Here is a 27992-nt window from a genome sequence, read left to right on the forward strand (position 1 = left end):
GAACACAAACAGCTGCAAAGAAACTGTAAAATAAAAACAAGACACAATTTTTCATATATTTTTTATTAGTCTTACTTTCACTGCTTACCTTTAAATTTCTCTTTTTACACCGAGTGAAATTCTATTCCCCAATAACAATTATGATTAGATCATGTGGGGAAGTTCAAAAATAATATACAGCTGTAACCAATAGTATTATAATTTATATATTTATCTTTGAAAATAAGAATTAATTTACCTTTTTATATTTCTCTTTACAGTATTCTCCTTTAACCATCCTGCATCACTCAATAGCCAACTGTACACCACTTATGTGGTACTGATTATGCCTCAAGCAAACGTGTCTTTGGACACTGGGAGTGACCTTAAGAGAGAAAGAAAAGAGTTCACAAAAATGACCGTTTGACATATTTACAGTTCAGGCTCCATTGTTATAGTTCAACAAACTGACGGTCCCATGGTCAGTGCTTTTATTTTCTACCTGGGGTAATCAACAAGTGTGTGAGGCAAAGTTTGAGACACAGAGGCACAGTGTTTGGACTAGCAGGTAAGTTTCTCCTTTTCCCCGTGATGAAAACATTGAGAGTGTCAATTTGTGATTTGTTAGAATAAAAAGGTGTTTTCAGAAATATTATAATGAGTGTCGATTCTTTGGTCAGTTTGAAAAAGTGGTGATAAAGTGGAGAAACTGGATCCGTCTAAAGTGCAGTCACACTTTCAGCTCTGCTAAAAGGGAATGTTTGATCAGCTCTGTGTTCTCTCTCTCTTGCCAGTTGTATGTTTTACTGAACTAAGTTCTCATGTTTTACTGTCTGAAAAAAGAGTTTGAAAAAAAGTTTATCACCTAAAGTTACAGTTTTAGTGAGAGTCAGGAATAGGAACTCAGCAAACCTGGACATGAGGTTTTCTGTGTTGACCAGTTTTTGTCAGGTATTACAGGATATGATTCGTCAGTCAAAAAAAAAGGTCAAAAAAATGAAATTTGAGAAATACAATAGCTATCGATTACCATGCAGTACCTGAATCCCAGGAAGACAACAGTAGAATCTGCAGACTCCTCTTCCATTTACTGTACCTAACGTCAAAGACGCATTTTCAGCTCTATGGAAGAGAGCATGACCTCACAACAACCTTTCTGGGCAGGTCACGTGTTCAAGCTCAGCCCAAGGACAAAACAAACTTCATATTAAACATTTTCACTTTCAGTATAATCTCTCTCTGTCAATGTCATCTCCCTTTGTGAACTCCAAATGTACAAATACACCCTCATCAGAACAAATCACAGCGTGTGACTTTGTGTCTGTGTTCAGTGATGAATAAATTACTGTGTTAAACAGGAAAACAGAAACAGATACTGTACACGCTACATGCTAAAGAATACAAGCAGCCGTCTCCCAGCGTAAGACAAGAAAAAAGCAAATATTTCATTTCTCTCCCATCTATAAAAATACCTAGAATCTAGAATGAGTGTAGAAAAAACTTTACAAGTACATTTACATCCAAGGCCATTATTCCACACAGCGGCAGGTAGAGAAGTGGGAGATATCAGTTTCAAGGTGAAGTGGGTGAAAAATAGGATTTCCATTTAGTGTATCGGTGCAAATGCCATGCCATTTAGACAAGAATTAATTTCCCATTCCTTCAGATGTGAATCCTTCAATCCAGCCTGTGATCCACTTGGTTAACTTAATATCTGTGTCCAGTTTCAGAGTCAGAGAAAGAACTGGGTTCTCACAACCGCAAAGATCAGCTTTAGGTGAGAAATCCGTTTTTGAAAACACAGTTGTTGCTCGAGAAGAATGATTGAAGAGCAGGTTTGTTCAACCTACTTCCCACCAGTGTCCACTATCCTGTCAAGCACTATTATTGCTCAAGTCTACTTCTCCCTTCAATGTTTCACACTTCAAGTGCAGGACAAATTGAAACTGGCCAGTAATCTGGAAAATGTCACTCGTAGACAACATTCGTAGACAATTTCCTCCCATTTGTCCATGAGACGATGAAGTAACAGTTCCATCATCTTGATACAGGCCTTATATTATATTCCATTTCACAATTTGATCCCTTCACAAATAGCAGGTTTTTCAATGATAACACAGAAATCAAACAAAACCAAAACTTAGTGCAAACTATTTGATTCTTCACTTCACAACCTCCTGAATGTCGTCAGTATTATTCAGTCACAATTTCATTTTTAGTGACGATAAATCACTTGTGCAGCAAAAGAGCTATAACAAAAAAAAAAACAAAAAAGACAAATAACCTGGTAACCTGAATCAGTTTGCTCTCCATAACTTTCACTCAGCAAGAGAACACTGGGGTCAGGTGGGCTGAGGTATGAAAAAAACTTCACACATCACTCGATTTCACTCAAAGTAGAAACTTGGCAATAATTTCTATTAGGAGTGTATGCTGAAATGTAGACCCTTGGTCAAACACAACCTTTACCACCAACAGTTTTGGCATTATAGGATAGATGTCTTAAAGTTGCCTTTTTAAAATGCTGACATTTTCAATACAAGTGCTACGAATCATAAAAGATTAATGGGCTCTTGTAAAGTACTCACTGATGTTGTATTACATTTGCGATAATATTGTGAGCCCACTAGGTGGTGAGTGCACAATCTGCCTACTCCAATAGGTTTATTAGACTGTGTTCGCACACCACTAGGAATAGCAAAAAAACTCAGTCTTAGATCTTCCTCCTAACAAAACCTGTTCAACTATAATGGACTCTGTTTCCAAATACAAATGTGGGTAATGTTTTTGTTGGTTTCATGCAGTCACTTCACATTGAAGTGCCGAATAGACCAAGTGAAGTAAAAGCCAATAACCGCTCATTTTCATCTTCCAGCCCACCTAAGCTCCAGGACCCCCGTTTCATTGTAAAAATAAAAGAGATGACGCAAATTTAAGAGGAATAAAAAAGCACAACATACTCCTTCATTTAGGAGTCTGTGCCTTTCTTGTTTCATTTTGTAGTGTCATTAAGCTTTTTTTAAAAAAAACCTGTTACACACAAAAACAAACACACACACACACACACTTTATACCCTTCGGGCATTTCTCTACCCAGAGAAATGTCCCTCACCTGGGTTCACTGGAAAGACAGTTGACCTTGAAAGGACAGGACACAGTGTTTGGGTGCATGTCAGGCAGCACTGCAAGCTTTTAACTTATTAAAGACAAAATATTTTCATCTCCTGACCAGAGCTTCATATGGTTTTATCACTGAGGATGAAACACAACTCAGCCTGTATCAAAAGACAGCAGCTCAGTGACTTAACTGAGTCACGTCTGGAATCATAACCTCAACTTTTGATAACCTTTCTTTAAGGGACTTCAGGTATAACCGTCACTAATTGTTTGAAAGGGGTTGGCGCCACTGTCTTCTCTGAACCACACTGAATTTTTGTTCACATTTATGCATTCACTCACGCAGCAGGGGAAACCCAGGTCCCTCTAACCAAATACATGGACGTCACTAGAACCCAAGTGTTTCACAAGTACAGATTTGAGCAAATCTGACTGAAAAAAAAAAAAATCTGTTCTACCCTCATCAACGTAGTCCTAAAAGTGTCAAATTCTTGGAACTCTTTGTTTTGTTTGTGGAACATTTTGTTATTGTTTTTTTTAATGTTTTTACATCCTCTGTAGGTAGGTTTGCAAGTATTTGTCTCCAGCAGGTGGCAGCACTCTCCCTCTTGTGGTTTCTATTTGACCTCGAGGATGGAGGGGTTTGACTCCATGATGGCCACGATGATTTTGTCAATGTAGTCCTGGAGTCTGTAGTTGATCTCCTCCTGTTTGTGGATGGCCTCCATCAGCTGGAGACAGAGGAGCAGAAGTGAGTGAAACAGAAACAAAGCTGTAAATATTATTAACCTTTTTCCTCGTTTTCATTAACCAACCTCTGAACGAGACACAGAGTTGATCTCAGCAGCCAGAGAGTCGGAGAAAGACGCCGACATCAGATTCTTGGCTCCCTGGATGCTTAGGTTGATGATCTGACCGTTCAACTCGTCATTCTGTTCTTTCAGACTGCGGTTGTCCTGGAGAGGTCAAGAAAAATGTCAAAATCCACAAAGGTATCACTCTTTTGTCACAGCTATCACCTGAAGAGAGTGACAGCTTGGTAATGTACTGCAGTATTAATGTGTATTCATGTTTTTTAAAGATATTTAAAAAAAACTGCAAAAAACTGGGATACCTGTTTGAGCCGTTTGATTTCTTGCTCCAGTTCAGCTTCTCTGGTCCGGGTCTGATACTCCTGCAGACCTGCACCAGGTGATCGACCTTTCTTTGACTCTGCCTCTAACTTGTAAAGCTGAAGATGCTCAAGCTGTTTACGTAAATCTTCAATTAGCTGTTTTGGAACCAACGAAGATGCATTAGCAAACAAAAACACATTTTAAAAATGAAAGCTATTTGATACACTAACATCATGTACAGTAACATTTCACTTTACCTCCTGTGTGCATTCTTTCTCCTTCTGGTTCTGGTGGCGTTCATGGCTCAGCTTGTCGCCCATCTTCCTGCGCATCTCTGTTTCGTCGTTTAGCCGGTCAGACACAACTTCAAATTCATCTTGAACCTTTCTCTTTTCCTGGAATATGGATTGAAATAGAAATAAAGCAATGTCAAAGAGTTGGCAGAAGAAGGGGAAACTGGAGCAGGCGAAGAGTTATAGCTGTTCTCACCTCTTCTAGTCTTTCAATGTTTGCTCGTAGACAAGGAACACAGGATCGTAGTTCGCTGTTTTCTTCATCGAGCTGCTGCAGCCTGAGAAAGAAAAACAGATTTTATAATAGGTTAATAAAAACAACTGCTCAAACAGATAAATGTTGCCAATGTTTTATCTATAAAATCAAAAAAGTAACAATCTCCTGGCAGTGAAATGCCAGAGGGTGGCAGTAGTGAGGCCCCGTCATACAAATAAATATGAATACTAACTATACAGGGTTTTTTGAGTTAAATATTATAGTATGTTGTATGCATAATGTATGCTTTGTATAATGATTATAACAGCAAGTTTCCTTTAACTACAGTAACTGATTTACATCACTGTCCACACACTAACCTGCCCTGCAGGTTCTCCAGCTCCAGCCCTCTCTCCCTCTCCAGTTTGCTCATGGCCTCCTTGTTTCGCCGTGCCTCCTGCTGTAGTGTCTCGTCTGCATGGAGTTCCTGCTCCTTTAGCTGCTCCTCCAGGGCATTGGCCCTGTGGACCAGCTGGAGGTTCTCCTGACGAAGCCTTGCGTGCTGCTCCCCCGAAGCCTCCGACTCCTTTTCCAGCTCCGCCACTCGTCTCTCAAGGAGGAGAACCTGGGGATAATACATGTTATTTATTTAGTTTATTTTTAGGTTTTGTTGTAGCAATTAAAAAACTGCAGAAACTGAGTTACAAGGAAAGATTGGTTTTTTGTTTGTCACCTTGTCTGTGATGTCATTGTCTGCATGTTCTAAAATGTCCCGCGTTAGGTCACTCATGGTGTCCAGAGTCATGGAGCTGTTCTGGAGGAGATGTCTGCGAGAAGGAAATCAAACTAATTTAGGACAATGGTCACACTCCTGTGTGTTATTAATCATCATCAGAGAAACTATTTGTTTTACCTCGCAACTTTCTTGCTGGACAGTCTCTTACCAGCACTGGAGGGAGGGAGAGAACAACAGGAAAGATGATCAGGAAGTGAGAAAGGAGAGAGGAAAGAGGGCAGGGTGCTTTCAGAAACACTCCGACCCTCTGAGTTTAGAGTTTAGTGATCTGGGCTTGGAAATATTCACACATCAAAGCAATGGCAAACAAACAAGAGTATTTATATGATAAAATGTATTTGCATTATTCTGATCTGGGATCATAGTTTTCTCAATGGACCTTCAACAGACTGCATCATGAGAAACTGAAGACGTGGGGGTTTTGTTGTTGTTTAGTCAAAGGTTTGACAAATACAAAATTCTTTAATTGGAGATTTAAGTGGATTTAATGGTTAATATTTTTCACGATGGTGTCACTGGTCCCAGATCATTAAATGACTTTTACTGAAAAAAAAAATGCACTCAGCAACTGCTTATTCTACAAGTTGGCAACACAACTTAAATGAAGCATGACGTTAATGACATGAAAAAAAACGGCACCAAAGCCAACATAACTCACCTGTTATTTTTTTAATGTAAATATTTAAACGTTTTTGGTAAATAAATAAATATTTCAACAGGGTCACATTTAATAAGACTACTTTCGGATGCTTTAATATCAGTGAAGGACTGTTCAGTAACTGCTACATTGTTACACTGCAAACACGCACAAAAACCAAGATCCTAACAATATGACTTCACATCACTGCAAGAAATGACAAACCCAGGAAATGTGTTAATGTCGACATGTAAAGTCTCTGCTTGTATTCCAATCCAGGGTCTGCAGCGTTCGTTACTCAAGTCATTAAATTTTTTTTTTTAACAGCTCTACTAGAACAGCTAACACTGTTGAAATGTATTGGCTCGATGACAGTCGAATGGTTTTAGTCCACGTAACTGCAATTCAAGTTTTTCCTGGGCCAGTGAAGGCATCACTGGATCTGGTTTCAAATTAAAAAATGTAGTAACTTGACGTCAACTTGAAATTGAAGTGGTGACTGTACGTGGCCTGTAAGCCAGTGGTTTGATACCTCTGATCTGGACTATTTAAAAGACCAAGTAAATGGTAGACCACATAAGATGCAGACCCCAGACTGGGAAACTTGTATATAAGAGGCCTGTAGTTACTGGTCCCACACATCGTAAACACATCATGACAACATGCCAATGCAGCACTGCAAACACATTCACTCAGCCGATGGCTCTAAACAACTCGGCGTTTAAACAACGTGTTACCTAGTCATCTCTAGGAAATTGAGGCGAGTGGACAGGTCCTCGAGACGACTTATTTGTTTGTGACACTGGCTACAGAAAAAGTCCAGCGCCTCCTCCCTGAGGAAGCTCTGAAAGCAGTCAGGGAGAGGAGCAGGTGCACTGGAAAAAAAGGAAACAAGGAAGAAAAAGAAGAGGAGGAAGAGGTGAGTGCTGGAGGAGAAAGGTGAAGGTAAAGGGGTGAGTCCACTGGTTTGGGGAAAAACACCTTTTACATTCCAGTTCAGACCTGGTATTAACCTAAAAGGACATGAGGACGAGTAACCAGGAACAAGACTGGTATTAAATGTGTCTCCACAATAATGGGTAACTAATGTTGATAAGATTTACAGAACATTTACCATCCATATTGTTTCTTTTAAGAAGAGGAGTGACGTGATTTCCATATGGCTGAGGGACTAAAAACAGAAAGAACTGAGGTGATTGTAAAGTACATTGTATAAAAATTTTTTATTTGTATTATTTTTTTACATTTAATTTATTTCAGCCAGGGCAGATAATGTCATTTATTACTATGGCAAAATAAACTCAATTTTGTTTGAAATTCTTTTTTTTACTCTTAAATTGGGTTTGACTGACACAAATGAAAGTAAAAAAAAAAACTAGATGGTGCTATATCGGTGCACACTGGTTCAGAAAGCAAAACTACCTTCTATCCAATTTAACATTTTCCTGATGCTCTTACAAGGTTCAAGACTTGATGATGTCAATTTTGTCAATTATGATACAGACAAACTGACAGTAAAGTCTGACAAGACCATCCAAAAGGAGCAGGTGACAACATACAGTATGTGTTTGCTGACTTCACGCCCAGTAAGAAAAGTAGTTCTGTTTGTCATAAATTCAATTAAAAACAACAGTAACAATGAAGCATTACAGACATTTATCTGGACGATTACAACGTCTATTTACTATCAGCAGTCGACGTATAATGTCAACTCCATTTTCAATGTGTCTCGGCTACATTCGCATTTCAGTTTAGACCTTGACCTATTACCTGACACTGTGTTCATACCAGGTCTGAGCAGAGACTGTGGTGGACAGGAAGTTAGTAAAATAATTCCAGAGTAGACTTTGAAAGAATAACAGCGTGAACGTTCTTGTGGGGAACAAACATGCAGAATGTGCAGTGTGGTAGCAAAGAGTTTTTAGGATAGTGGAGGAAAACAAAACATTCTAGAAGGAACATGTTGATCGCTCTCTCTGTCGGGGTGATTAGATTTCTTCCCCTGCTGCAAAACAATGTTTTGTATTCACAAAACCCAAGCACAGAAGTACAATGATGCAAATATATATATATATATATATATACAGTATATATTACTTTTTTATTGAAAACACTGAAATATAAAACTCAGCTGAAAAATGTAATGAGGAAGTGATCCAGGAGTTATGCAACACATGGTCAGGGGTTCTTGTTAACGTCGGCAGACAGGGTAGACTCTGAGTGAGTGTCACTTGATGGTCATATGCACACTGAGCTTTTCAAGAGCTTTTTATACCATCGTGTTAAAAAAACATGTTTACTTTTGCATTTAAAGTCCTGTTGTATGTTGAGAGACAAATGAGTGTGTGTGTGCGTGTGTGTGGGCAGCGCTGCTTCAGGCGCCAACAATGGCTGAAAACACTGTGACGCATTCGCACAGAGTGGGTGAAGGTTGTAGGATGAGGCTGTTTTTGGACAAGATTTCTCCCTAACTTCTGCTCATGGCCGATGGACACAACATAACTTTTCACTTTACATAATAATTTTATATAAAGTTATCTCAACATAAGGTTACTTTGTGGTTTCCAGAGTGGGCGGCAATGAAAAAACCATTGTGGGAACCACTGACTTAAGCAAATAGAGAATAGATTTGATTTGTTTTACAGTGGGGAAAGTACACCGACCTGAACTTTTATTTCCAATGTTCAATGAGAACAGGTTTTACATAAAGTGAAATTTTGAGGAAAATATCTTTGAATTTGTTGTATGTATGTATAATTGTGTGTGTGCGGGGGTTTAACAATAATCCTAACTACAAAAGTGTGCTACAATCATGGGTCAAAGTTTGGGCAATAAACTGGTTTCATTGGTTCATCACTGTTTTGCTCCTCTATCTAAGAAATATAGGTTAATATTTGAATAAATGTTTACTGTGGTTTATTTTATTTTGTGTTTGACTGAAATACATATTCAATTTCACACTTTGCACTTGTGCTGTATATAGTTGTAACTATGATTATATCATATTCCTTATATGCAGTAAATAATTTTTAAAAAATCATCCAACTAGGAATTACAAATGAAGAAGCAGGATGTCTCTAATGCAGCAGCAGCTGTGGTGAGGCCTCCTCACTGATGGTCTGTGTCTTTAAAATAGTTTGGCAGTGTTTTGGTGTCGGACAGGCAGATTGTATCATTACTGTAATAACCGTAAACCCAGAGCAAAGTGTCTCCCCTGAGAATGTTTTCTACCTTCAAGGCCAGAGTGATTATATCATATTCATGGGTTATACTTCTGGTTATATAATAATTGAGAAAAGATGACAGCAGTAAAAGTTGCTCTGAGTTTAGAGGTGACCTGTGTATGGAGTTGGACTCTGCAGTGTCTACATGGAGTTTTTGATATTTTGAAAAGCAACAGATTAGGAAGTACGCAGAGTAAATGTTATCACGTTACTCATTTTTTCCTACACAAAAATGTAAAAAAAAAAAACAAAAAAAAAAAACGGCCACTTTAACAGTTGTGTTATCAGGTCAACAGTGACGAGATGACCAAAGGCTTGAGCTTTTGTATTCACTCCATTCACTGGGGGAAACGGCAGACAGAGGTTTGGAAGGACAGAACGCTCTTATCATTACTCAACCTTGATGTCACTGTTCCAGGAGAAACGTTTTCTCTGGATAACGCAGGAGACATGAGACATTTACAGCCTGTCACATGTAACTTTCACACCCTTATCAGGACAGCAGACTTAAAAGATATGTGATCTGTTGCAACTGTTATAATTGTGTTGATATGACAACAATCTTGTAGGAAGAAGCAGATCTTTTCTGGAATATGGAGGGACACATCAAGAAAGTTTCACTATGTTGTCACTATTTCTTTACAACAGACAAGCTCATACCTGGGCGACAGGAGTGAAGAGCCATCGACCTGCTCCAGCGGCTGAGCGAGTGGGGCCTCCCCCTCCCCCTCTGTGCCGTCCACAGTGCTCTCTAGCAGCAACTCTGAGGTATTACTTTCTCCAAAGTCTTCAAAGTGCTCCTCCTCTCCACCAATGACTGTCACCAGGGAGTGATTGTGGAGCTCCGAGTTCAGGGAAAACCTGAGACACACAAGGCAGAGACACAGTGATGACTGTTTGTTCACTTGTTTACATGACACATGTGGATACTTAAGGTGGAGTTTGCAAGAATGTTTTAGCTGATGCAGCCGTCTGTCTGTATTTTCTCTTTTGTTTTGCAAGTGAATGGGCTCTGGTGGTTACATCTGATATTTTTTTTATTACCATTTCTATTATTTTAAAAAATAGAATGAAATAAAGAATAATTGCCATCATTAAATCATTATTATTTACTTTATTTCTGGTCAGTCCCCATGTCAATAAATGCAATATCCGCTCACACATTTTGTTTCCTGTTGTTGTTTATTTAATATATATATTTGATACATGTCTTGTATAAAGGAATGTCACTTACAAAATTGACGTCAAGTCCTACTAAATACCTTAAACATTGATTTTTATATACATATATTATATATACATACACATATATAAATATTAATATATATATTTAATTAATGAGTTACAGATGAAGGCCTGCGTACAAGTTGGATTGTTGACTGATTTTTGGACTGAGTTTAATTCCAAGAATTTCACTTCCAAGAACAGAAACATCTAGTGAACAAGTTCCACAGTCTCTATCCTTCAGTTAAACCGTTGAAACATAAATCCCCAAACCTGCTTTAACACAAACAGAATGTCTGGTTCAAGGAGAATCCACAACTTCAGCTGCAATAATTGGCTTCTTTTCGCCCACCCAAACTGTTGGATCTAACAATCTTCAACCTGACAGTTATGACTGAAAGGCTAGTCTTTCCTGTTAAGTGCCCAGCAGGAAACATTCCATGTCTTGAGCACACACACAGGATGAAGATGTACAACTCCATCAGCAGAAAAGTTTGCTTTCTCAGCATACAGTGACCAAGCTCATTCTCTTTGTTTACAGGATATATGGCTGCCATGTATTTCAAAACAACCCATTCATTACTACTACGGAATTACTACCAAGGACTAGAAGTCATCACATTGTTTTCTAACCAGACTGTATGTACTACAGAACAGACAATCTTGTGACCACTTACCCTTTACTCAAGCTTCTACCACAAGACCTCACGCTGAGGTCCTTCAAATTTAGGGATGGTGAGGAGCGAGAACGCATCTTTAAATGGCCCCCACTGCCCTGACGTATAAGCCGAGGAGCAGCTGGAGTCAAGACCCCAGACAACCAGAGTGGAATCCTGAAGTTGACAGTGTTCACAAACAGAAAGCAAACCACGCAATCTCCAGGAACTGTCTGTTAAACTGACGACTTTGCCCGTAAGGACTTTCTTAACTGTTCATGTGTATTCTGTGAGCCGCTCAAAAGACTAATGGCGGCACAGGCAAGGGTTGTCTGTGAGTGGACTAATGAGATTTATGGCTAAGCAACGGCTGACAGACAGTCCTGTTGACCTTCCAAGTACCAAATAAGTCTGGGCAGTCAGGGATAAAACAGAAGAGGGTGGTGGACCTTAATCCTCTTAGATTTTTAATCTGCCGTTTAATGCATATTCTCCTTCACCATACACAGCACATATGTTTTTACACTACGTCTGTGAGTTCAAGAAATACATTTAAAAATAAACTAAATACATATATTTAGTTTTTAAACTTGACCAACTTCACAGTCGTCCACTATTAACGAGGTCAATAATAAACAGTCCTTTACTTCAGACACCGTTGAAGTCCATTCCAACTGAATGACACTCGCACAAACAGAGAAAACTAGATCAGTTTCAAAGAAAGGGAAAAGGGGAGGAGGGGCAACAAAAAACAGCTAACTCAGCACTTCCGGGAATTCAAGGATAAGTCATGGAATGGGAAGCCCAAACACATTCTGGTTCAATCTGTCATCAGGCCAGAAAGACAGGTCACACAGTCAGCAGATAAGGTCAAAGTGGTCTGCACTTCCTTCCCTGAGTTTGCACTAACGCCATTTAAACAAGACAACGAGATATTTTTGTGTAACAAAGTGTGAAAAGGCCAGCAGACTGAAGTCTTTTAAATAAATGTACAAAGACTGTTCACTGTACTGGTAATGTACAATAGCAGTGTTTCAGGGTCTCTTGAACTCATGCAGTGCACATTTCAAGTAATCAGTGAATGTACTTTCCTGTTCAGTTGCACTGAAAACATCAACGGAAAAAGTCACAAGGAAACTGTGTAAAACAGTCAGGGCCAGGGCTGAGAATATGAAAAGTTGCATTTAAAAGACACTTTGTACCATAAACAAAGGTGTTTCACTACATCTGACTTATACAATGTTCTTATCCAGAAGAAATCAAAACACTGGGCCAATGGAGTTGAAACTGTCTACTGCTTCTGTCTAATCTGCCTGTCTGGTGACCCAAATAGATCCAGTGTGATCCAGTACTGGGCACGCAACTTTGTAAGCCATGTGATCTCTGGAAAAGTTAATGCAGGAATCACCAGACAAAAGAATTACAGTATATTCTCTCAGCAGTAGTAACTACCAATTAATTAACTTTGATAAAGAGACTCTGTATTTGAAATTTCTACCCACCTATTTCCTCTATCTTCAGTGTCATGCAGTGTCGCCTCGATGCCGCTGTCCGTCTCCACGTCCTCATGCATTTCTGGAGGTACGAGTGCCCCTGTGTCCTCATCAGTGAAGGTCTCACACTCACTGTATGTGCTCTCTGAGCCCAAATATGCACTGTCCGTCACCTCATTTTGCTGTAGAAACATTAAGAGCGAAATAATAAATTAATTAACTGGAAAACAGCAAAACATTCAAATACAATGGGCCTATGAAAATAAACTAATTTCATGAGAAGTAGTACGTTTTAATGGACGTCTACAAGAGAAATCCGAGGTCTCTGCTGGCCACCATCAATACTGCCATGAAAAGTCTTACATATTATAAATATCTTATTATAATCTATTATAATCTTATCTAAATAAAATCTGTCTCATATCTTTATTTCCTTGTAATGTGAGCCAGTGGAATATCAACACATGCAAAGATACCTTAGCTTTAAAAACTAATACACCAACACTAAAGGGAAATAAATTGCTCTTGAAATGATTAGTTGATTGAAAACAGAAAAGTGTCAATTAAAGGGATAATTTGTTTTCAACATTAATGTCTGACCATCTGGCTGGGATACCATCACACAAACACAGTACAACCAAACAAAGCACAAAGCATACACAGACTTCAGAGAAAATCTGCTGTGACTCAGATGTCTGTGAAATCTGTTACTTCAACATCTCCCGAGCAACAAGTTCAACTAAAATAAGCCCAAAAATACCAAACATTCAAACTGAAGCTCTCAGCAACTAAAGACTCATTATCACTTATCAAACTTTTACAGCAGCAATAAAGACAGGTGAGTCATACCATCAGAGTTGCAGGGCCCAGAGGGCTGTCCACCATATCCAGAACCATTCTCTGTGCCTGGTCTCAGTGTCAGGAAAACTGGCCAGACATGACAGCATTTCCTTACTTGTGGAGTGAGTGAATGAGTGGGGGAGTGTGTTGGAAAACTAAAAAATACTCTCCCCGCACCTCGTTCGGCTTCACTGGGTGGTCAGAGAGGTGGAGACACAAACAAAGTCCAAAGAGTAACAAGAAGTCAGCTGTACTGCTGCTCAATCAGCCACTAACCAAAGTTAAACAGCACACGATCAGCTGTGCAACGCTTTAACCTTTCCTAACATCTGGTCCGAGAGGCTTCATTAACAGACCGGGTGTTGAGATAAATCATTAAGCCAATATCTACAGTAAACAAAGTCTATGCAGTGTTACCAGACATCCAGTCATAACTGTGTGACCAGGAAACAGCAGAATATTAACACCCTGTTAATCTCTAAACCTGTCAAAGACAGAGCAAACACATGTATGAATACTAGCACAAAACCTTAGTGTTATAGCAAGCAAACTGTTTTCTCAATGCTACTAAAAATGTGAGATCAAAAATATTTATGTCAGTAAATGGTGAAAATTATTTAAGGGAAAAACATGACAAATCGGGCCTTGCTTTTCTCCATTTCCGTGCCTCAGCTCAACACCTTGCCTGTTTTGAAAGCAAACATGACTAGAACAGCACAGCCTTTGACTGAGAGGAAACCCCTTTCTGCCAGTAACTCGAGGGAAAAACAACGCAATGGACACAGGTGTGGCAACTGCTTCAGAAACGCTCAGATTTCCTCCCAAAACTCTGCTTATTGCTATTAGTAAACAGCGGCAGCAGCAACAACAAGAAGAATATTTTGCACAGAAAATGCTAGAAAAAAAAAACACAAACAGATAATGAGCTTTCTCCAAGGTCAAATCATCCAGTTACAAAATTAAATTGGCTTACAGGGGTTATGCAAAGCCCCAGGGGACAGAATTTAAACAAATCAGATTAAATTATTACATCATTTCTCTTATTTTTCTCTTGCTTATCTTTTGTAGAATTCAACAATATTATTTTTTCCATATAAAAATACAAGTAACACATTTTTACCAAAGATGTTAACAGTTTGGTAAGAAACGTTTAGTAAACAGGGATTAACCATAGGATATGTGTGTAAAAGCTTGCAGTCAGGAGCACTGAGAGTTTTACTTCTTTCAATCAATTTGTCTATCTTTCTTTGATACTGCAATCTTAAACTCCACCAAGGGAGGGTGCTGGTGCTCCTCTAGACACTGCCTCTAAACAGAGGTGAAGGCTGACGTGCTTGAAGTGCAGGCCATTCTAGAAATGTGTGGAGTGTAGCAACAATGACGGTTTAAATATACAAGTTGCGTGAACCAGAGGAGACAAGAAATACACATACGTTGACCACAACAAGTCCACACACACTTGTAAAGCTGGGAGCACATTCCAGCTGATCCTAGGTTTGTGAAAGAAAAGACAAAAAACACAGGCTGCCAGATGCCACTCAATGTCAGCCAAAGCCGGGTGTTCACTCTGTGGAACATTCACAGAGTGGTAATGATAGCCCTGCAAGCCACTCGGTGAATTACAGTGGGAAGAATGAGAGTGCACTCCGAGTTCAGCCTGTGACCTCCACACAACGAGAGAAGCGAGTACACAACAAGAGCAGACAGAGACGAGTCTCTAAGTTGTGACTAACCTCGTCGTACTCCTCAGAACAGCCCACAGCTCCATCTCCAGGACTGTAGTTGACGTTGTACAGTTGTGGCTCTGGACCTGCAGACGTGAGGAAGAGGTGGAGGAGGAAGAAGACAGGGTCAGTGTTTGCACAATAAACACAAAGCCAAACAGTACAGCGGGTTCTCCAAACACAAGGCTGGGTGCACAGCGTCCTTATCTTAATCACAACGACTACATCACTCACAAACAGAACGAAACAAAAGTGTCACTTAAGACAATAGACAAGGTGCCAGATATTGGTTTTAGTTACAATTGTCCATTTATTCCAAAACTATGATAATCTGTTCCGTTGGCGTTACTCTCCATGTATATGTTTGATTCCTAACCACTGCTGTACAATGACTTTGTTTTTATAATTGCCAATAAACTCTTCTTTTGAAAACAGTACAGTTTTTAGAACTAATCATGCCACTTGTATTGGCGTTTACAGTACTAGAGGAAGATGTTAACTATGAGATGTGTGGTTGTACTCTTTGATCACCAGTGCCTTCAGCGTTGCTGTGGGTTTTTCTTTTTTTACAGTTTGGTCTTGATCTTTCCCCAGGTTTTCCCAAGTGGTTTCGCGGTGAGCGTTTTATTATTTTAAACACAGTCTTCTTGAATTTTATGAACGCTTCTGTTACAGTACTTTGCATACATTTAATATACAGTACTTTTGTGTAACACAGAATTTTCACAGTTAATGTGTCGGCTGGACTGTTTTACATGCATGTCATTTCAGAGGCACACTGACAGCTCAATGTATTGCCTCAAGTCTTTCAAACCCATTTTGTTGAAGGTCAGCAACTTGATGTGACTTTTACAATCAGTGTTAAAGGGGCCACAGAATGCTGATTCAAATGGTGGTCCAAGGGCCACATGCAGTCCAGACACAACGTTGTAAAGGCCCATTCGCTGGTCATTTGAGAAATGAGAAGAGAAACATTTTATTTATCAATGTGTTTTGATCCCTCCTGTTTAACTCCTGCCACTAATTTCCTGATTTAAGAATGAACTGAATTTAAGAATTAAGAATGCAACTGAATTTAAAATAAAATAGCCCTGGGCCAGAGCATCAAACGTTTTAAGTGTGATAGTAAATTAAAACTATAAAACCTAAAAAAAAAGCAACACTAAACAAAAGACATATGAGTTTAATGTGTAAACACAGGCCTCTGTTGGAAGCATGTAGATAAGGAGTGTAACCTGAGACAGACAAACAAGATGGAGTCCCATCAGCCACCACGGTTGCTGTAGCTAGTAAACAGAGCGGTGAATAGCACCTCACTGAGAGCAGAGAACAAACACTGTTCCTGACAGTAAGCTCTTGGGCTTTTATTTCCCTGTGGGATTTTTAACTAGTTGTTTTACTGTCAAGACTTATTGTGTCTGTGGTGCAGAAGAAGCTGAACTCTGTTGGAGAAAAACACCTGCAGTTTCCCCGGCATGGCCTCCAACAACAATGAAATGTTTGCCTTTTTTTTTTAATAACTATTTATTGTTTTCTTTCAGACATGCCAGAGCGACTACAGGGGACCAGGCATTTCCATAGCTCGCAGGCCCAGTTTTATTAAAGTGCAGTCTTTTCACTGACTAATGGAGCCACAAGGAAATAAATGGGATTGAGGGTGCATTAAACTGAAACAACCTCACAGGTTCAGTTCAGTAAGTAATATTTAAATTGGTGCAAATGTAAAAATGACAAGAAGATACACAGCATGTGCAATGCACCAATTCAGCATGTCGTAAATAATATAGCACTTCACATCCTGTCCAATGATTTCCAATTAATTTTAGATTATCTGTGTCAGAAGATGTTCGTCGACCTTAGCTGTGACTGAAAATAACAATTCTACGTTCAATCAAACCAACAACATTGTTTGAATTGTAATTCACATCTGTGACATGTGTCTGTTGTAAGTGTGAGACAAGACTAAAAATGAACTTGGGACTTTTACAAACTGTTCTTCTTTGTTTATATTTGAGAGGAGGAGGAAAGAAAAAGCAACGTTCACACTGGCTGGTCCTGGTGACTGAGTAACCCATGTTTGCAGACTTAAATACTAAACTGAGTCAAAGCCCATATTCTCCCTGCGCCCCCCCCCCCAATCTGGTCACTGATATTAGTGCTCCTGTTGGCTTTCTCTCCCTGTTATCTTCACATTATTTCAGATTCTGCTGCTCAGACATAGAGTAATTAAACTAAATCAAAAAAGACCTTCACGACTAAAGGATATCTCAGTGATGAAGGCAGTAATACTGAGAAATTACAATTACAAGGCCACAGCTAATAAGCCCTTTAAATTTATGGTGCATTTTAAGCTAGCATAACCACTGCACTGGGAAGTCCAGGCCAAAGGACAGTTAAATTTAGAACATTTCAACTAGGGCAGGACTCAGGAGTCTTATTAATTAATGTGAAACACTAAAAACAAATACCTTCTGGATACAATTCAATTTTGGAAATAAAATTCTTGAGTGGACCACAACTGTAATCCTATACACTAAAAATGGTCAATGCTGTGAAGCAGGAGTCACAATATGGTGTCAATAAAAAGGAGAAGACGGGACATAATGAAGAGGCTGAATAATTTAGGTGAACAGGACTCAGTCCAATCCTGTCCGACTGCCACTCCTACTCTGAAACCATGGCGGTCACCCCATGTGAGTGTACACCTCATGCTTTCCAGTGGATGAATTTTTAATTGTCTGAGAAACTGGAGCTGTGTAACCCAGAAAGCCTCTGGAAAGAGTTTCACAAATCATTACGCAGGGAGGCCGGAGGCCCAACACGCAATAAAGCAAACATGCCCTACTGTGGTGACATCACCACAGCGTGTACAGTATGTCAACAGGAGAAGCACATGCTCGAAAATTCAAGTCTACTGCTTCTGTCACAAGGTTGGTCAACTTTTAAATTCAGGTTTAACAGCGTAGAGTAAAAGAATAGTAGGGCAGCTAAAGCAGAAGAAAGAAGAGCAAAAGAATCTGGGTCAAACTTCTCACTGTCTTCTCAGAATCTTTTACTTCAGATGAACGTCAAATTTGAACATACAGTAATTAAGATAACACCTGTCATAAGTCAGTGGAAAACAGACAGGAGAAGCAGGTACAGACAGAGTCAGCTGCTGAGTCAAAAAAAAGATTAAACATTAACTAAGGTGATTCAGAATCATGAGCATATACAGTTTACAGAGTGTTATCACATAATGAGTCAATAATAACACACATTACAAGTTTAGATCCATCTGATGGTTTACCTCCATTGCTGATTGCAGAAATTCCTCGGTGAAAGTCTTCAAAGCTAATCACTCCCAGGCCACTAGGATCCAGGAACTTGGTCAGATCCTTCACCTGGAAAGATTAAAGAGGCCAAGCATTCACATCTAATTTCATCACAGCTACAGAGAAGAAAACAGGCCGCCTGGAATGATGTAATAACTGATGTAAGTGGAAGTTTTCCACCCAGTGAGGTTAATGACTTAGCTGTGATGTTTGGACAGTGACTTCAGTGGAAAAAGGAATACCACAGGCGCTGGAATAGAGCCGTGTTTAATCCCAACACAAACCACATTAAACCACTGACAACAAAATAAGGTCACTTCATTCACATGGCAGTTTGACCACACAAAACACCAAGATGATCTTGCAGGATATTGATTACAGAAGCAAAAAGAAAAGCAATAAAACACTTTTGTGCTGCAAGATACACACAGCAGATTTATAGATGTCAGGTGTTTCTGACTTTAGTGGATTCAGTGAAATTATGTCTTTACAAGGATGGTATTTCCAATTTTATGGATTTTATTACTCAGTTGACTGAAAACATCCTGAGACCACATTTTATAACGTGTACCAATACAGCCATATCCAGCACAGAAGTGCTGCTGCACCCAAGTGTTAAATGTGTTACATAAGTGCACCTACATATTGTATTTCTACAGTCTGTAACCTGGCAACAAGAAAATATGTGCTTGAATAAGTGCAGGACCTGAGAGAAAAATAAAACCATAAAGAGTGGATTCATATTTTGCATTCACTAAAATTCAGCTGTCAGTGTATGAGGAATCTAATCTGGGATCTCAGGTGACAGGATCAGCAAGTTTGCCTGAGGTTGGGTTAGCATAAATAAGGCAAGAAATATTAAAGCTACAGGGTAAAGTAGTAGATTTGAAGCCAGGTTGGGATTAAATTACAAGATGTAGCAAGGATTGGATAGAAAATAATATAGGTTAGATTAGGCTTGTTGCTTTTAAAGTGGGAGCACAGGAAAGCAAAACGATTTTAATTCAATGGGTTTTTCCCCCGACCAGTATGGAAATTGAACTGACTTGTTATTTCTTTAGTTCAACGAGAACCAAAGAATCAGTTTTGTAGAAGGGTAGAAAGTCCAGCGTACAAAGAAAATAGATTTTGCTGTTTATTTGTCAGGATCCAGGAGCTCAACAGAAACTTTCCAAAAGGGATGAATCAACGTGAAAGGGCCATTAAATAGAGCCCATCTACTCTATACTTTTATCAGTTACATGTAAAATAGTTGATCTGCTTAACAACACTAAGCTGTGACTCAGGAGGCTGAGGCAGCTGGGACTAAATCTAAACCCACAACCCACTTCACCAGAGTGAATTGAAGCTACTTCTCTGTAAGGTTCGTGGGGGAGGTGCTGGTTTGTTCGGTGGCCATTTGGTTTACACAGTAGAAACCAGGTACATTACAACCTCATCTTTGCCATTCTTAGTGCAGCATCTTGGTTCACAGGAAATATAAATTTGTTCCATGCAGTGACTCACAAACGCCTGTGCTGAGGAAAGTGAGAAAACGAGGTGTGACTGATGAATGGAATGAGCATCTGAGGTCATGATGGCACTTTAATGAACAGCTAAAGACAGATTAAACACTGTAAATCCAGTATAATGTGACGGACTGTCTATGACCTATATCTAAACTGCGCAGTCCATGTCCCCCAGGTCTTAAGAGCTGGTCGGCTATTTCTAGGTGTAACCTAAAAACCATGGGTGACTTTGACTTAAATTTGTTTAGTATTATTTGCATGTTTTTTTTTTTGTTTTGGATAAATACAGTAGATCCATAATAACAATGGCTCATCTACATGTCCAAACCAATACATCCTCCACAACGTTGTACTGACAGCCACTGTAATGTATTTCTATTCTGGTGCAGATATCCTAGACATTTTTTTACCTTTAACTTGTTACTCAGTGATGCTTTTAATTATCAGTCAATCCTTGTGTAAAATGTTTCTCTTTGTTGTTGCCTTCCATTTACACAACTCCAGGCAAGGATGTGTTTAGTAGCTGAGGGATATACTTAGGATCTAGGCACAGTTCCCTGATCCTCTGTGAGATTTATTTCCAGTTGTCAAGAAGCTACTTAGAGATACTGTTCATCAGATTTAGACTTTTTTGGTCAGCCATTTGGCTCTGTTTCTTAAAACATCTTGAAGACTGCCTGTACCCCCTGCTGAGATATCCCCAGTGCTGTGCAAACAGTACTTCAGTCAACACAGTCTGAAAAATTAACCAGTTTGTGTCAAACTGACAATTTTATTGGCGATGTTCATCATTTTTACTGACTGGTAATTTCTAAAACCTAAAAATAAGGTTTGCAATTTGGTTTTATAAATTGTTCGTCATGTCATGTTATTGTGTTCATATAGACTATGTCTTATTCCCAAATGGCCAGACACCTTGTCAACACAAAAACAGGTTGTGACGAAAGTCTTACAGTACAGTTATGTCCACGGCAACCTGACAAAACCTGTCTGCAGTTGTTCGCCAGCATATGCTTTTTAATGGATGATTTTTCTTTAGCCTCTTAGTTTGAAATACACTATAAAAAACATTGCATTGTGATGTGCACTAGTTTCAACTCAAATGTTGGTTTGTTTGCTTAGAAGACCAGTGAAGGCTGTGGTTTTTCTGCTTCCTCTATTTGTGCCTAATTAGTGCCGGGCCATGGCTGACCGCCTCCACACAGACCAGTGGTGTTTGTGACCCTGTGGAGAAGAATAGCCTTTGGAGATGGACTCTTTCCTTCAGGGGAATTTAACAATAGTTCCTCAACAAAACTTCCATACCCATGATCATGAGCTAAGTGGGTTGGCCAAAAGAGGGCAGAAAAAATTGCAGAATGGTCTTTTGAATATAAAATATGACATTACATTTAAGTGAGGTCAGGGGCCAATGTTTCATGGTAACGGGACATTCCTTTGTGGATTAGTGGGGCAACACATAAAAGCTGTGGGTGAGGGGAGGCTGGCCAAAGTGGGGTTGGGAGTGTCAACTGACGACTGAGTTTTCACCACAATGTCGCTCAGTGCAGCTTTTGTAAACCAGGGTAAAAATCAAAGGTGAAAACAAAGAGCTTTCCAGGAAGTTAATTCCCAAATTTGAGGGAAATTGGTAGGAGACTTCACTAATAATGACAGTATTAAAATATAATCATTATAAGTATTAAAACTGGTCAGAATGTACAGTTAACAATTGATTGATCTTATTATTAATGGCATAATTGTTTTCAGACACCCAAACAATGGAGGCTCCTGTTGACTTTGACTGTTAAACCAGTTTTGTTCTTGTCCTATTGACAAAGTGGGTCCACCCAACAGGTGGAATTGTTGTTTTTTTTTATTATTGTAATGAAAGATTAATTGCAGCAACTTCAAACAGTGCAGTATCAGGCAATATTTAGCTGCGCATATGGTGTATCATAACCTGAAATGACTGGGGAAGCTGGTATTTACAAGCTAAAAGCGAAATAACTTAAATGCATGTAAATAGGTCATTAATACTGGTGACATACAGGTCAGTGGTAAAACTATATCACAAAATGATTATAGACAATATCAGAGTGTAACTACTAATACTTATACTTACTGCCAATAAAATACAATGTCCAATCATAATATGACTGCATTTTCTTAAATGTGAGCACAATTAACACAAAGTACAATAGGTGTATAAAAACGTAGAAGAGCAACAAATTTAAACCAAAAGATAATTTGATAACATTAACAGTATTATTTGGCAAAAACCAACAGCAGAACTCTTACAGCCATTTCCCTGGGCTTCACCCTGCAACTCTAACTTGCAAAAAAGATAGCTCCCTCTGTAGTTACAGCCTATGAATTTGACTTGTCAGATGTGGTGCTAAATTGTTTGTGCATTTTTTTACAACCACTGAGATACCAACACTGAGGTTCACATCTTTAGATGATTAAAAATCAAGGCTGTTTGACATAAACGCTTGCATTATTGTATTATCATTATATACCAAAATTATATAAAGACCTCATCATCCTAAGCAGGCTTTGTTAGATCACAGCCAACGTTCCCACTAATCCTTGACTGCAGCTAATAGGCACCAAATCCACTCAGATGTAACAAGTCTTTTACAACATTCCTTGAATTCTGTAGATATGTCTGTCTGTGGTCTGCTCGCTTGTTGTAAGTTAAAAAAGCAAACAGGGGAAAGCCTCTGCCTCTTGGTAAACACAAAAAGACAGATATCTGAGTCGAGGTTCTTGTGAGGACACAGAATGGCCCTTGCAGTTTTGCAGGCCAGATATCTGATAGCCAAACACAAAAGAAGTAGCAGAAGTAATCAATCTGCACAATCTGGTTAGCAGTCCAAGGAAACCTTGAAAAGAATCTGGACACTTGGGATGAGAGGTTTCCCAGAAACTGAAAATGCACTAAAGTAACAGTAAAACAAACCACGCCTCTTAAGTAAAAACCTCACCCCAGTCTTGTATAAACCTATCAAGCCCCATTCTAAAGAGTCAACAAAAGGTGGAATTGATTTACATGAAACTAACCTGACAAAAGCAGCAGTTTCTTACCCAAACGAAGTCAAGGCCTATTGGTGAAAAGCCCAAAGCCAATCCCTCCGACCCAGGGACATACATTTTTTTAACTAATCCTTTAATATTCTCAGGCTGGGGAGCCATTGAAATATTTGAAACCAGACATTGGACACAACTGGGCAAATAGGGGCTTTGAACTGTGAGGGACAGGATTAAAAAAGCATTAGTGAGCCAGAAACTGTCTGTGGGGCACCAACAAGTACCTACTCGCTCAAAAGCAGGAACTATTCAGACCTGAATTCAAAATGTCAAATTTAAAAAAACACAAACAAGTTCAATTTTGTCTCCTAAGACAAAGTCAGTGTCTCAATGTGGTGATAAGAATGTGCAATACACACCATACAACAGGTACTCTTGTTCCTACTTTGACTGAGGTGACATCATTGTTTACATTCATCCTTTCATTGCTATTTGCAAAGGGTGTGTGAACAGTTGGACAGGTAAATAAACTACTGTTTCTACTAGTTTAAAGTTGAATTGAAGTTGTTCTTTTAGTTGGTGATATTTACAATTATATCAACTGTTATAACTGTGTTGTTCTGATCAGCTTGCCCATCAATTACTGAAACCAGTGTCTAGTGCAGAAGTCCTGAGGAATAGCTGACACTCAACACCGGGCAACATTGTGTGCACAGTACATAGAGCTGTATGCAAAATGGGGCAGCTACCAATAGAGCTATTTATATCAAAAGAGAGGGAGCAGACACAGCAAAAAGTCCTAATTCAGATTAACAATGCATGACACAGAGATGTTTTTCAACCCAAATATACATGTTTTGAATTAAGAACTAGAACTAGATCTATTTTTGGGTGGGATTGTGGGAAAGATTGCATAAAATGTGTTTGAATATTACTTTCAGAAAAAATGTGAGCTCTCATCAGTATTTGCATGAATCTTCTGTCCCTAAACTCCCAAGTGGAAAACAAGTATTAAATTTTGGGAAACAAATACATGGTTGATGGTAACACACTCCTAAAAGCCTGGAGTGAGACACAGCATATGGGCGTGGATCTTGGGTGGGGTGTGACATGGCAGCAACTTCACAAGTGATTATTCCCCAAATGTTCTTGTCAGCTGACATATGGGGGAGTCAGGTCTGAATAAAGCTGTTACAGCCAACATGGATGACAGACGACCATAGAGATTCAACTGAACAACCACAAAAGCAGCTAAAGAAGATAATCCAGTCATGGCTTCAACAGTCCTAATATGTTTTGGAGTCATTTTTAACTTAAAAAAACATGAAAAATTAAAATAGGAAATCTTGATTTTTTTTGCATCATACAGGCTAGATTGGAGCATACAGCTTTACAATCTGCAAACTGATATCAGCCGGTTGAATTTCAATTGATTGAATTATGTAGAGCTCTCTGCGGCTCTGCTGAAAAATCAATGATAAATCATTTACGTATATGGAGCTGTACAGGGTTTTACGCTGCACTTTCCCAGCATGCATTAGGCATTAACTACTTGCTAACAAGCAGAAAAGCACTGAGGAAAAAAACAAACAAGGGATCTCACCTGATCAGCCCCATAGGCAGCAGCAAACTCCATAAACTCCTCAATCCGAACAAAGCCATCTCCATCTTGGTCCAAAGCGTCAAATACAGCTTTCAGAGGGGAGACATCTTCCTCTCTTGTGTTGTCAGCTGAAACCATTGGCAGTGAATCATCTACCACCATCTTAGAGAGCGACAGTGTCTCCACATCTTGCTCACTAGTCCATCCAGCCTCGGGAGAAGATGTGGTCAAGTCATGGACAGAAAACTCCAAAGAGGTTACCTCATGAAAGTCTGATTCTTTAAGCATGTTACTGGCCGTCACGCCATACTCGTCCGTCTGTTCAGCTGTTGATTCTGGAAGACTTCTGCTCTGTAAATCCTCCAGTGCTTTCAAGTCCCAGGTCTCATGGTCAGGAACCTCATCAGCAGTGAAGCACAAATCCAAAGCCATTGTCTCATTCTCCTGAGTTTTGGCTTCAGAACAAATTTTGTCCTCCATCACATCTTTAAATTCATCCTTCAAAGAGTAACACTCAGTAGTGATGTCACCCTGGATGAGGGCATCTTCAGCAAGAGTCACAGCCTGTGAAGAAGGTTCATCTGACAAACCCACAGCACATGATTCATTCTCACCCTGTTGCTCGGATGCCAACTTGCTAATAACACCAGCTTCTCCTTGTTGCACCCCTGACTCCTGTGTCAGTAAATGTGGAAGTACAGTCGTGGGGGTTACAGAGACAGGACTATCAGGAAAAAGGTTCAGACTGTTGTCATAATCTGGAACCACTGAATCCAACAAAGGTAGAGATCCTTCAAAAAACTCTGCAGATGTGCTCATGTGGTTTTCTGAGAAGCAGCCCTCACGTAAGTCTTGAGCAATAGTTCTACCACCTACAGGCAGGTCAGTCACTTGATCAGGGAATAAACCTTTGTCTCTGGTTTCAGGTGACCATGTGTCACTGCTCTGGGAGGGAGGGAGGCAAGCCTGGTCCTCCTGTGACAGGTCTATCAGCTCCTCACTGACACCCAGTGGGTTGAACTCACCAGTGGGAAGACAAACAGGTTCATCTGAGAGAAGATCTACCAACAAAAATGGATCTCCTACATTGGTCTCAGGGGTTCCTACTGAGACCTTTGAGGGAGAGACAGGTACACTGAGGGTTATTAACTCATCCTGGCCACAGGGGGCTTCAAGGTCCTCCTGATATTTCTCACATGTTAGATCCAGATGAGTAGAAGCAGAGTGTTTTCCAACCACGTCAGTGAGGTTGGAAGGAAATAACCATGATAAATCTGCATCGATGTTATCACCAGTTCTGTCAGTTTTTTCTATGTAAGACAACTCCTCCAGAGATGGACTATGGTCAGAAGCAGAAATAAGCGTGGACTTGTTGGGTTCAAACTGTAAATCCCCAAGAGAAAAATTTGAGATATTCATAAAGCTACCCAGTTCAACTGGCTTTGCCTGGAAATCATTGACTTCTTCCCTTTGATAGTTTTTCTGCTCGTGGTCAGTGTCTCTGAAGTCCAAACCTGTTCGGTCACCTGTGTTTTGACAGAGCACACCTCTGTTGTCTGAATCCAGAGTGTGAAATCCGTGAGGAAATGTCTGCTCTGACTCCCACTGTTTGTGGCCCAGAGGGGCAGACAGAACTGTCGGCTCCATTTGACCTGGTTATATACACAAAAATGTGGACAATGATGTCTTATCTCACGGCTGTCGTCAAGATCCTGCTTTTCACTTTATATGCCATGTTTCTAAATAGCACCACACACTTTTGGTTAAATGCAGAGGGAGCTGTGTGAGCTGTCCATGCTCACTGTTACCTCTGACATTAAAGTATTCTTACAGGAAGTGATACTGAACAGATGACTGTCGCTGTAACCTCAGTAAATGATCCTTCACGCATACACCAACTTTCACAACATTTCAGAGTCGTGACAAACTGAACTCATCAGATTTGTGCAAAGGAGCCAAAGTGAAATTCCTCATCCGACTTGCTAATGACATCACACACACTTCAATTCTAACTATACATCAAGCAGGCGGTATTTTAGCAAATATAAACTAAAAAATAAAATGCCATCTTGATAAAATAATCTATAATTTTTCATTCCTCTGACTTCTGGTGACTTCTTCACAAGTGTAGAATCACTGAATAAGGCAAATTGCTTGCAACTGATGACTTAAGGACTGGAAGACTAATCAATATTAAATTAAACACCAAACATTTATGATAGTCACTAGACTAGACAATTTTAGGAAGCCGTGACTGGTTTTAACACAATTTCAAATTCCCAATTACAGAAATAATCACTATTATCAACTAGAGTAGGACAGAAACTTATTATTTCTTTTATTAATTCTTCGAATTCACTGTGTCCAGCTTTGTGTATTGGGACCCACTATTTCCCAATCCACCGGTTGATGTCTTAATGTTTTGGCTCTAGCACATTCAACATCACTATTGTCCTTACAGGTCGCAAATGGACGAGATACAGATTTTTTAAAATTACGTTCGAATGACTTGAACTAATGCGTTCAGTCACATCTGTTTGTCAACATTAGACCATTACCTCATGTCATCCATGGAGGAGCTAATTTGGCCAGGCGACCGCTGGATCTGAACCCTGCACGAGCCGCAGTGGTGATTTAATCACCCCTTTTAACCAAACAGTATAAGACTCGTCCACATTTTTTGTACAAATACGCTCAACCTCACCTTCCAGCATCCCACTTGTACGGAAAGGATGGGGCTAACGGAGTAGCTAGCGGAATTAGCCTATTAGCTCAGACTCGCTGTCTCATAAAAAGCTCAGTTTCCCTTCATTTTCTCGGTAAAAAAAAAGAGTGGCGTCTGGTATTTTTTCCGAAAATTGTGCCGTCCTCACCGCTTCTCCTCTGTCCAGTTTCAATGTCTCTTCTTCGTGTCAATGAGAGCGAAAATCCACCTGTGTCGGTCAATGGCACCGCAGGCCATAGCGACTGAGCGAGTGACGATTCCAGACGTCAAATTCCTTCGTTATCTTCGGCCGGAGAATGATCACCTGTACCGGACACAGCGAGCTGCGTCGTCAGGTTGCGATGTAAAACGAAAACAATGTTAAATAAAAACAGCGAACTCCATGATGGCAACGGTGGGAGCTGTTGTGTTTGGTCACCGAAAATGAAGTCTCTCTCTCTCGCGCTGGCTCGCTCGCTCTCTCATCAGCATCAGCAGCAGTGAGTCCTCCTCCTCCACATCACTATCACCTCCTCCTCTTTTTCCTCTTCCTCCTC

The 27992-nt window shown here is 39.7% G+C and overlaps 1 protein-coding gene across 3 annotated transcripts; it reads right to left on the reverse strand.

The window, feature by feature from the left end:
* Positions 1 to 47: 47 nt before the first annotated feature.
* On the reverse strand, positions 48 to 27987 carry rab11fip3 (RAB11 family interacting protein 3 (class II)). 3 transcript variants are annotated; one of them, XM_025057730.1, is made up of 14 exons: positions 24732 to 27987; positions 18584 to 18677; positions 15304 to 15380; positions 12740 to 12912; positions 10018 to 10218; positions 6871 to 7008; positions 5614 to 5649; positions 5434 to 5527; positions 5081 to 5325; positions 4701 to 4782; positions 4469 to 4606; positions 4211 to 4366; positions 3912 to 4052; positions 48 to 3827 (listed from the first exon to the last, which is right to left on the reverse strand). In XM_025057730.1, exons 1-14 carry the CDS (start codon positions 26376 to 26378, stop codon positions 3714 to 3716), a joined length of 3336 nt encoding a protein of 1111 aa, XP_024913498.1. In that variant the 5' UTR covers positions 26379 to 27987; the 3' UTR covers positions 48 to 3713. The 3 variants fall into 3 exon arrangements, with proteins under 3 accessions (XP_024913498.1, XP_024913499.1, XP_024913500.1); XM_025057731.1 differs by lacking the exon at positions 6871 to 7008 and having other exon boundaries at positions 24732 to 27985; XM_025057732.1 differs by lacking the exons at positions 15304 to 15380; positions 18584 to 18677; positions 24732 to 27987 and adding an exon at positions 13580 to 15261.
* Between the last annotated feature and the right edge of the window lie 5 nt (positions 27988 to 27992).

The sequence above is a fragment of the Cynoglossus semilaevis genome, chromosome 8 (genome assembly GCF_000523025.1).
Source record: "Cynoglossus semilaevis isolate Cse_v1.0 chromosome 8, Cse_v1.0, whole genome shotgun sequence".
In the NCBI taxonomy this organism is placed as follows: Eukaryota; Metazoa; Chordata; class Actinopteri; order Pleuronectiformes; family Cynoglossidae; genus Cynoglossus; species Cynoglossus semilaevis.

Coding starts and splice junctions, on each gene's coding strand:
- rab11fip3 (XM_025057730.1), bottom strand. CDS start 26,378: ATGGAGCCGACAGTTCTGTCTGCCCCTCTGGGCCACAAACAGTGGGAG. Junction 15,381..18,583: donor TTCTGCAATCAGCAATGGAG/GTAAACCATCAG, acceptor TCACGTCTGCAG/GTCCAGAGCCACAACTGTAC. Junction 5,650..6,870: donor AATTTCCTAGAGATGACTAG/GTAACACGTTGT, acceptor CCCTCCCTCCAG/TGCTGGTAAGAGACTGTCCA.